Here is a 9,763-nt window from a genome sequence, read left to right on the forward strand (position 1 = left end):
ACCAGCAACACATTTGTGTAGTTGTTAGTGAATCGGAGGTCTTTCTTTTTTCTCATTTATCCATGATAGAACAAAACAGGTTCTAACACTGCCTGATAGAAATAAGCACATGAAGAGCTGCTCAGCACCATTAAGTGTTAGAGAAATGCACATTGGAACCACAGCGCGATACCAGGTTGTCTCTAGTGAATAGTTACACTTAACCAAGACTGACAATACCAAATGTTGGGAAGGATGTGGAAGAACTGGGCCTCTCCCATATTGCCGTCGGGCTGCAAAATGCCGCACGGATTTTGAAACCAGTTCAGAAAACAATTGGGTGAGTTTTTTCCCTATAAGTTAGACATAACACTTACGTGATCCAGCGGTGCTATCCCTACATATCTACCCAAGAAAAGTGGAGACCTGTGACCATGGAAAGACTTGATACATCCTGCTGGAGTAGTGTTCATCAGACCCTTCCAACGGTCCTCATTTGTTCATTCCGCATAGACGTGGCACATGCTGGCTGAGGGCCTCCTGTGTGTCAGGAATGTTTCAGATACTGGGGATGAAATCGGGAGCACTGATTCAGCTTCTGTTTATTCATGTCTCACTTTGTAGGAATTCCACTACATAGAAGAAGATCTGTATCGAACAAAGAACACATTGCAAAGCAGGATTAAAGATCGAGAAGAAGAAATTCAAAAACTTCGGAATCAGGTATGAATGAGTGTTCACAACTTGGGAAAAGAGAACATCGCAAAGCTAATTTTTTTCAAAGGATATAGAGAGACCTTCTTTTTTCATATTATCAGTGGCATTCTGCTTTTGGAACAATGAGATGTTTCTTTCAGTCTGATACAGAATTTTCATCTAAAGCCATTTTAATCTGTGTTTGCTGTATTCTGTGGCTTCTTCATCTAGAAGTGTCTTGTAGCCACAGCCATCCGAAGACATGGGACTTACCCCAAAATTTCGTTATCTTGTAACTTCAGTGGTGGTTGTGCTGACTGCCAGTTTAATAATTACTGTTTCTCTTTCCTAAGAAAAATCCAGTGATACCTTCCTGTTAAGAATTGATGGGTCTTTTGTAAAGTCACCAAGACTTCTTTTTAACTCTGAAAATGTAAAATTTAGGAAATAACATGTGCCCACCACCCAGATTTACCAGCGCTTATCATTAATGTGACAAAATCATGCATCCACTTATCCTATAACTCTGGCGTTTCCTTTTCTCCCTTATGTTCACTTTGTTTTTTATCCCTTATATTTATTGACATAATAAATAATGAGCTCATTGATCATTTAGTTTACATAAAGATTGATTCTTTTTTTAGTTAGCTGATGATATAGTTTGAAACATTAAAAAGGCAAATAATTTTAGTTTTTAAGTTGTCAGACTTTGTAGCAGTCCATGATTTAAACTATTTTAAAATATTTTAGTTTTTCTGAGAGTTAGGAGCATCTGATTTCAGTGTTCCATTCTTTCCTCACCTACTTTTGTGAAGTGCTTACAAGTGGTAATGTGACTTGTTAGCAGAAAGTCAAAAGAAAGGACCATAAACCACCAATTGGTTTAATCTTTAAACATTCCTGTATTTATTAAATGTTTTTTGAGTGCCTCCTAAGCCTAAGATTCTGTCCTGTTTTTGTTAATTAAGAATTAATCTTAGGGGGTTAGCTCATAAAGTTTTTTTTTTTTTTGATCTAAGTAGAACAGAGGAAAATCTTTGTCTCATAACAGGAAGTTGATTTTTACAATTTTAAAAAAAGATCAGCGTCTTCATACATTGTCCAAACAAACAGACCAACAACCCATAAACGAGTGACCAAATACGCACATAAGTCAGTGCTCAAAATCATCCGTCATCAGGGGAGTACACATTAAAACCCCAGTGGGCTGTACCACTGCACGGATACTCGCTAGAATGTCATAGTATCCCTAAATATCATGTACAGAGAGATGTAGCAATTTGTCCAATGTCAGACAGCTAGAAAATTGCAGAGCAGAGGTGAAAACCTAAAACCTCAGTTTGCGGTCTTTGCACTGCACCACAACTGCTGAGTTATGGAGGGTTTTGATTCCTGGCCGAGTTCAGACTGTCCTTTGGATCTATGCTGTCAGATGTCTTTGATCACGACGCCACAGTGAGAAGTAAAGTATACCTTGTGTCCCAATAACTCAGATGTACTTAGAAGTATAATACTAAAACAGAAGTTTCACAAAACAATACTCTTATATACTATGTGCTGTGTACTCTCTGTCCCATTCTAGGCCATTACTATTATTAAAATCTGGTTGTGACCCACCAAATTGATTTTGCAGCCCACTAATACAATTTGAAAATCTCTTCCATAGTGAGTTTTGAGAAATTGAATAATGCTACACTTTATATGTAGGAATGTAGGTTCTGTGTTGTAAGACTTTTACTTTATGTACTAATTTTATGAACACTTTGCCTTTCAGCTTACAAATAAAACTTTGAGCAACAGTAGTCAGTCTGAGTTAGAAAACCGACTCCATCAGCTGACAGAGACTCTCATCCAGAAGCAGACCATGCTGGAGAGTCTCAGCACAGAGAAGAACTCTCTGGTCTTCCAGCTGGAGCGCCTTGAGCAGCAGGTGAACTCCGCCAGTGGAAGTAGCAACAATGGGTCTTCTATTAATATGTCTGGAGTTGACAATGGCGAAGGTAACAAAAAAAGGAATTTCAAAAGAACATTGCATTGCCTTTATTTCCAACCTTGTTAATTGAGGTGTGACTTTGAGAAGTTACAGAAAGACCATTTTTATTTGAAAAGAAGCTCCATCCAGCAAAACACTGATTTTCTCCTGATGTGAGGCCTGAGCTGTGTACCGTTTGACATGATCTTTAGCAAACGGGACAGTGGGCTATTAATATACCACTCCTGAGTATGGGACTTGGAGAAGGGAGACTTGAGGAACAGTGATCATATTGAAATACGTAGGACATTCTACAAGATATTGATGACAAGGTAGATAATTTGGCAGTAAGGGGTTTTCAGGAAACTTGAAGATTTGCTGTAAAAATCTTCCAGTCTGTAATTATGAATATTAAAGTTAATAGTCCTGTAAGTATATCCATGCTCTATAATTTCAATAGAGAAATCTGTAGATTCCCAAAATACATAATCAAGAAGAATGTTAAAGATTTCAGTATAAGCTTCAACAGATCTGGTTTTTAATCTTAGAGCTTCATAAAGCCTACAAAGTAGTCATTCAGTAAATTTCTCAGTTCTTTGACTTTCAATTAAAAGTTTTTTTAAGGGGCGCCTGGGTGGCTCAGTCAGCTAAGCATCTGCCTTAGCTCAGGTCATGATCTCAGAGTCCTGGGATTGAGTCCCACATTGGGAATCCCTGCTCAGCAGGGAGCCTGCTTCTCCCTCACCCTCTGCCACTCCCCCTACTTGTGCGCTGTCTCTCTCTCTGTCAAATAAATAAAATCCTTTAAAAAAGTAAAAGTTTTTTTAAGTTTTTAAAAAAATAACTTGTTATATTACGTTTGTTTTTTAATAACATGGTTGCTATGAAAAGAAATCTCCAAAAAGATATTAAAATCATCCAAATAATCCATTCCCCTCAGATAACATTTTGGAATATCTCCTTCCAGACTTTTTTTGCTGTATATGTTTATATTATCTATTTTATTGGTTTTTAACTTTTTCATATAAATCCAATTTTTTTTAAGATTTACTTATTTATTAGAGGAGAGAGAAAGAGGGAGGGAGGGAAAGAAAGAGAATCTCCAGCAGACTCCCTGCTGAGCGTGGAGCCCGATGCAGGGCTTGATCTAACAACCAGAGCTGAAATCAGGAGTCACACACTTAACTGACTGAGCCACCCAGGGGCCCCTAGAGCTTACTTCAAAAAATGAAAACAAAAAAATTCTAATCTGTGACAAAATAGCCCAGGAGAAGATCCTAATAAATATATAAGAATTAAACACAATCTGTCAGGAATCAGTGAGTCATTGTGGTGCTAGACTAGCTGGTGAGCTGGGGGGGGGGATTTGTTTAAAGTTAAATCTTCATTTCATTTGCACACAAAATTAATCCCTGTTAGACTGAAGAATCAAGTATTAAATCAAAACCTGGGAAAACTAGAAGAAAATTACGGTATTTCTGGTTAGAAAAGTGTTCAGTCTCACTAGTAATTACACATACCAAAGAAGGCAAATTAAAGCACTTTATTGAAGTCCCAAAGGAGGTAAGGTGATGGTAGACTAGAGGGAAGTCTGCAGGAAGAGTTTCCAGGCAAAGAGAAGAGCAGGTGCAAAGGCCCAGAGGTAGGAGCAATGCCAGCATGTTGTAGGAACAGAAAGGAGGCCAGTGCAGCTGGAGAAGACTGAGGGAGGGGGGAGAGTAGTCAAAGCAGAATTCAGAGAACTTTGAAGGATCTTGAGAGGGGTGACTACTGCATTTTGGCAAGATGCCTCTGGCAGCTATGTCCAGAATAGATTACAGAGAGCTGAGTGGAGGCGGGGGACCAGAGAGGAACCATCATATTAATGTGTGTGAGGGATGATGGCAGTTCAAACCAGAGTGAGATCTTGAGGGGGTTATTGTAAAGGTGAGTAGGCAGCTTGGATGTGGAGTTCAAGAGAAAGGAGTCAAGGGTTTTGGCCCAAGTTGATGGAACAATGTTGTGATGTACTGAGATGGGGAAAATGGCAGGGTGAGTAGGTTGGCAGGGAGGGCAGAAAGTCAGAATCGTGGTTTTGGGCATGCTGAGCTTGAGATGATGTTAGACATCCAGATGGAAACAAAACAGATGAGTAGATGAGTCTGGAGTTGGTGGTCCAGGCTGGGGATACCAATCTGGGAGTCATCAGCATTGGAGAAAGGGTGTCTGGCCTCACTCTTGCTAGCGTAGGAAGAAAGTGCTCCTTAATATTGACTCCTGACAACATTTGGTATTTGTAAACTTTAGTTTTTACTAATTTCATGGGGAAATAATTTTTTTAGTTTTTTAATTTTTATTTTTATGGATATAGAAATTTAAATATTTTATATGATCAAATTTATCTGTCTTTATGGTTTCACCTTCTTTGTGTAATGCTTAGAAAGTTGGCCTTTGAGAATTTCTTCCATTTCTAATACAGTAATATATTCAACTATAATTTTGTTAGGACATTGCTTTTGGTATTTGTACACTAATTCATTATTTTCTCGTTTAAACAGGCACACGGCTCCGAAACGTTCCTGTGCTTTTTAATGATACAGAAACAAATCTGGCAGGAATGTACGGAAAAGTCCGAAAAGCTGCTAGTTCAATTGACCAGTTTAGGTAAGCAAGGGCAGTAATGATTGAGTGATGGATTGTCAGCCGCTCTTGTACCATTTTCTGGTGGCTTCAGTCACAGTGAGTCCCATCAGGCAGAGCTGGTAATTTAGAGCAATATTTCCCTCTTCCTGTCATGGTATTTTGATCTCATGAGATTGCTTCATCTGGTGCGTCAGTGCCTGTGTTTTACTGAAGGTGGTTAACCCTGATCATCTCTCCTCTTTCTGTAGTAAACTCGTCTTAAAGTTCATTGAGAAAATCTCCATCTCATGTAAATGCATCTTTTGAAATGTTTTTTTCATTACTTTATCATGTGATGAGAATAAAAGATGCCACTATGTTTAAGTGCACAGTATTCATGTTAACATATATTTTACACATATTACATAAGCAACATATCCTCTATATACATGTTTTTGTATATTTGTAACTTCTTTAGACTAGCAGACATGCACCTTATAAAGAAAACGTTTTAACAGTGTATGTTTGCCTTGATAAACGTCACGTTTAAATAATCCACTAAACTCTTTGCCCTCTTAGTGTTTATAATTAAACACAATTGTAATGACTTGTTGCAAAGTAGAGCAATCTCTTACCTTTTTGTGTAAGAATAGAGCCGTGGTGTTAAAAATCAAGGGAATGATTTGCTAAGGTTCTTGAGGCCATGTGGCCAACGATGCCATAGTCGTTACATTCAGATTATTAAGCACATTTATTTCAACTATTCATTTATTCAACATATGTAATAATTTTTAGACAAATTAGACACGAGGCATTATGCTGATGGCAGTGAAAGAAGCAGAAAGGCCTAGAAGAAAGTATTTGCCTTGTATGTGTATCCATCTTGACAGGGGGAAATGTTGCAAAGAGGTGTGAGTAGTAAGATCTGGGCTTCATCTTCTTCCCAGATTTTCTTTAGTTAATTGTTTAGTTGCCTCTCCGTAGTTCTAAGCCTTTTAGAAGCATGTGTCCGGGGAGGGTGTGTGCGATGGTGAGTGCTGTGCAATGTGTAAGCCTGATGAGTCACAGATCTGCACCCCTGGGGCAAATAATGCATTATATGCTAATAAAAATAATTTAAATAAATAAGGAAGGAAGGAAAAAGAAAAGAAAAAGGAGAAAAAGAGGAAAGGAAGAAAGAAGGAAGGAGGGAGGGAAGGAAGGAGCATGTGTCCGTGCACCAACTTCCGGATTAGCTGTGCAGGTGTCAGCCACCCAGACTCTTCCTCCTGTTCATGTGTTGCTGCTCGCCTTGTCTCTTCCATGTAACTTCTTTGGTCTCTAAAAGAAGAATTATTTAGAGAGTTTTCCCCCTATAGTTGTAGCTGAAGAATTAAGAGAACTAGACTGTATTTAAGTCAAGCCACCAAGAATAGAGAAAGTATTTGTTTACTGTGATGTTTCTGTGTGGTTATTTCAAGTAATCACTTAACAGTCTACTGTAAAATGATTTTTCTTTTATGGTGGTCACCTTAATAGTTTATCCAGGAAATCCTAAAAAGCATCATTAGCTGTTACCCCAGGAATTTGTGCTTTGAGTGTAACTGTCTCCTCTCCTCCCTCCTACCCCTGTTTGCGCAGCATCCGCCTGGGAATTTTTCTCCGAAGATACCCCATAGCACGAGTTTTTGTAATTATATATATGGTAAGTATATTTGAAAAACTTATTTGAAAAAATAATGCTACACTTGATTTTTAGCACGTTTGTTTCAGTTGCTGGTCATTTTGGCTAAAAGTCCAGCAATTAGTTTTAAAGAAAATAGAACTCATTGTTGGCCATGAAAACTTTTTTTCTCAAGGATGCAAGTAGAGTTACAGTTCACTATGTCTAAAACATAAATTGCTCAAAGGCTTGTCCTACAGTAAAACGACCTGTAATGCAGTTCTTTACCTCCACTTCTGAGCCCCTCGAGTGACAAAAATGGGGTGCAAAACAGTTGATTTCATTTTTATGTCGATGTAAAGTTTCTTTGATTATTTTCGTGTGTTTTGCTTTGCATTCTGAAAGGACCTCAAGGTTGATTTCCATTCTTCCAGGTTTCTTAGCTCTAATACAATGGTCGCCGTGGTTTGGGATACTGTTTCATGTGTTCTTTAACTGTAAAAAGCCCTTTAACTGGTCCGAGCAAGGACATCTAGTTGAGTTCAATTAAGACAAGCAGTCTTCCTGAAAAAGAAAAAGCTTATGTAGAAATTTCTCTGTGATCCACTAGAGGGAAGAGTTACTCCTTTGAATAAAAAGTTTTTAAGAAACTGTGGGATGGAGAGAAGAAAAGAAAAAAATTGAACAGCATCAAGAAGGATTTAGAATAGGGGCACACAGGTGGATTCCGGTGTCGGAGCTGATAAGGAACACCTGCGCCAGGTGTCGGTCCTGCTGTCAGCGTTGCCAGGAGGGAGCTGGGGGAAGTCCTCCCTGTGGATCCTGTGTTAGACCTTAAATCAGCCTCTGAAGCCTGACACATTATTCCTGTCAGGAATGTCTTCCCGTCTCCTCTTCACCAAATCACGGCTCACCCCTTTTGCAAAACGCCAACCATACAACCATGACTCTGTTCTAAAAAGCCTTTGCAACCAACTTCATGTGTATCTAGCAGTTTCAATCCTGGCCTCTACTCTGAGTTATAATCCCCTGATGGGTTATTTATGTGTACCCGTGTGTGTTATGAGAGCAATAACAACTCTGATAGTTCTCAACCGAGGATTGTGTAGGTTTCAAAACCATTACCCTCCCTTGCACTTAGCCCGTCTGTTTGCATGTTTATTTCTTCATTACTTATTCAGTAAACAGGTAGGCAGGCCTCGCAAGGTTGCAGACCCAGTGCTAGCTGTAGCCTCAGGACTGCAAAGATAAGACTCGGTTCCGCCCTCAGGGTACGACACAGCGAGCCTTTGGTGGAGATTGATTTATTGGCTAATCTATAAATTGTCTTCTCTTTCTCCAGGCTTTGCTTCACCTCTGGGTCATGATCGTTCTGTTGACTTACACACCAGAAATGCACCATGACCAACCCCATGGCAAATGAACTGAGCCCAGTCACCTCAGTGATTGGTTGTCTTTTTTTGGACTTGGGATCTGCAGAAGGACCAGTCGCCTAAAACCGCTGAGAAAGGTGCACATGGTTATTTCATCACTACAGGCTTTTAACTCGTTAAGTTATTAGACAAGCACTCTGCTACCTAAATCTTCCTCTCATTTCCTTCAAATGGTAAGAGTTTCTAAAACAGGCAGACAATAATTTAATAAGCTCAGCTCTGCTTTTTCTGAAGTCAGAGGATCAGTGTATAATCATATACACAGAAACCGGCTGGGTTTGTTCGCCTCTGTACAGACCATCCTGTTTTAGGTGACACGCATTATGGGTTATAATCAGGGAGACTAATTGTACTTAGTGATACAAATAAAATGTTTTCTTTTTGATAATTCTGTCTGCTTTTGTATTTTCCTATATTTAGCTTTGCAAATATGGATTTTCTTCTTACATGTTAAAGACTGGATTGGTGTAAGTTTTTGTATAAACACAAATAAAATTTACCGTGCGTTTTTCTTTTTTAAAATAATAGTTTCTCATCCCCATTGAATAGGACCTTCCCGAACAAGCTGGCGTGAGTAGAGCAGAAAGCGGCAGCGGCGGCTTCCTGTGGGTCATTCATGGTGCTTTGCCCCCGCTCCGTCGTGCGCACCTCTCCCTCCCGTCCCCACCGTGCCAGCCGCCTCTGCTTGTTAAGCACTCAGTCACTGTCCTCCTCTTTCCCTTTTCTCTAGCCTGGGCCCTGGGTTAGTTCAAGACATCCCTGCTTTTAGCTTTTAGGAATGAAATCTGTTTTATCAACCTTTGTACTTTTAAAACACTCCAGTGCAAAAATGTTTCAGAGTCTCTGAAAAGAGACATTTCCTTTACCTTAAGTTCATTGTCTCTTTTGGCTTTCCTTTTCCTCCACATGTCTGAATTCTTAGTCTTCTGGTTACTGGTGGTCTGTCTTCAGGTGTGATTAATACATGTGGATCTTGGGGGGGGGGGTGGTATTTCTTCCTGTCAGGAATGTTGTTGAAGACGTCGGCCGGTGCCTAACTGAAAACCTGACCAGAGTTTCCGTTAATGACATCTGTACCATGATTTTAATTGGCTGTTAATTCTCCAGAAGTTTTGATACCCTAGGAAATGTATATGTTTCTTATTTTTCATCAGAAAATGAAGTTTTGAAGGTTATCTGATGCATGCTTGAGCTTTTTCTCAACTTAGCATGAACGAAGAAGGCAGAAATGCCGCATCAGCTGAAAGTGGAGATGAGAGATTGGGGGTAGAGACTGCGGGTTTACATGACCGTGCTTACTCGGGTGTGGTGGCCTGTCAGTGCAGCTGTGAGGCCAGCTTTGATCTCAAATGGGATAAAGGACAAGGGTAGTTCTTGCTGCTATCTTTTAAAGGTGGTTTTTCCTCTCTCCTAATTTGGAAAAATTTCTGAAAAATGATT

General features: G+C 39.5%; 1 protein-coding gene across 1 annotated transcript in view; it reads left to right on the forward strand.

The window, feature by feature from the left end:
• Positions 1–8,850, forward strand: part of LOC111148665 (golgin A5) — a 32,610-nt gene extending 23,760 nt beyond the window's left edge. The window contains exons 9-13 of the mRNA XM_022505432.1: positions 604–702; positions 2,450–2,675; positions 5,185–5,290; positions 6,869–6,932; positions 8,233–8,850. Of these exons, the coding sequence (XP_022361140.1) occupies positions 604–702; positions 2,450–2,675; positions 5,185–5,290; positions 6,869–6,932; positions 8,233–8,313 (576 nt within the window). The 3' untranslated portion in view covers positions 8,314–8,850. The remainder of the gene's footprint in view (positions 1–603; positions 703–2,449; positions 2,676–5,184; positions 5,291–6,868; positions 6,933–8,232) is intronic.
• The last annotated feature ends 913 nt before the right edge of the window (positions 8,851–9,763 follow it).

Source organism: Enhydra lutris, unplaced genomic scaffold, assembly GCF_002288905.1.
Source record: "Enhydra lutris kenyoni isolate GAN:26980312 unplaced genomic scaffold, ASM228890v2 scaffoldscaffold20, whole genome shotgun sequence".
Lineage (NCBI taxonomy): Eukaryota > Metazoa > Chordata > Mammalia > Carnivora > Mustelidae > Enhydra > Enhydra lutris.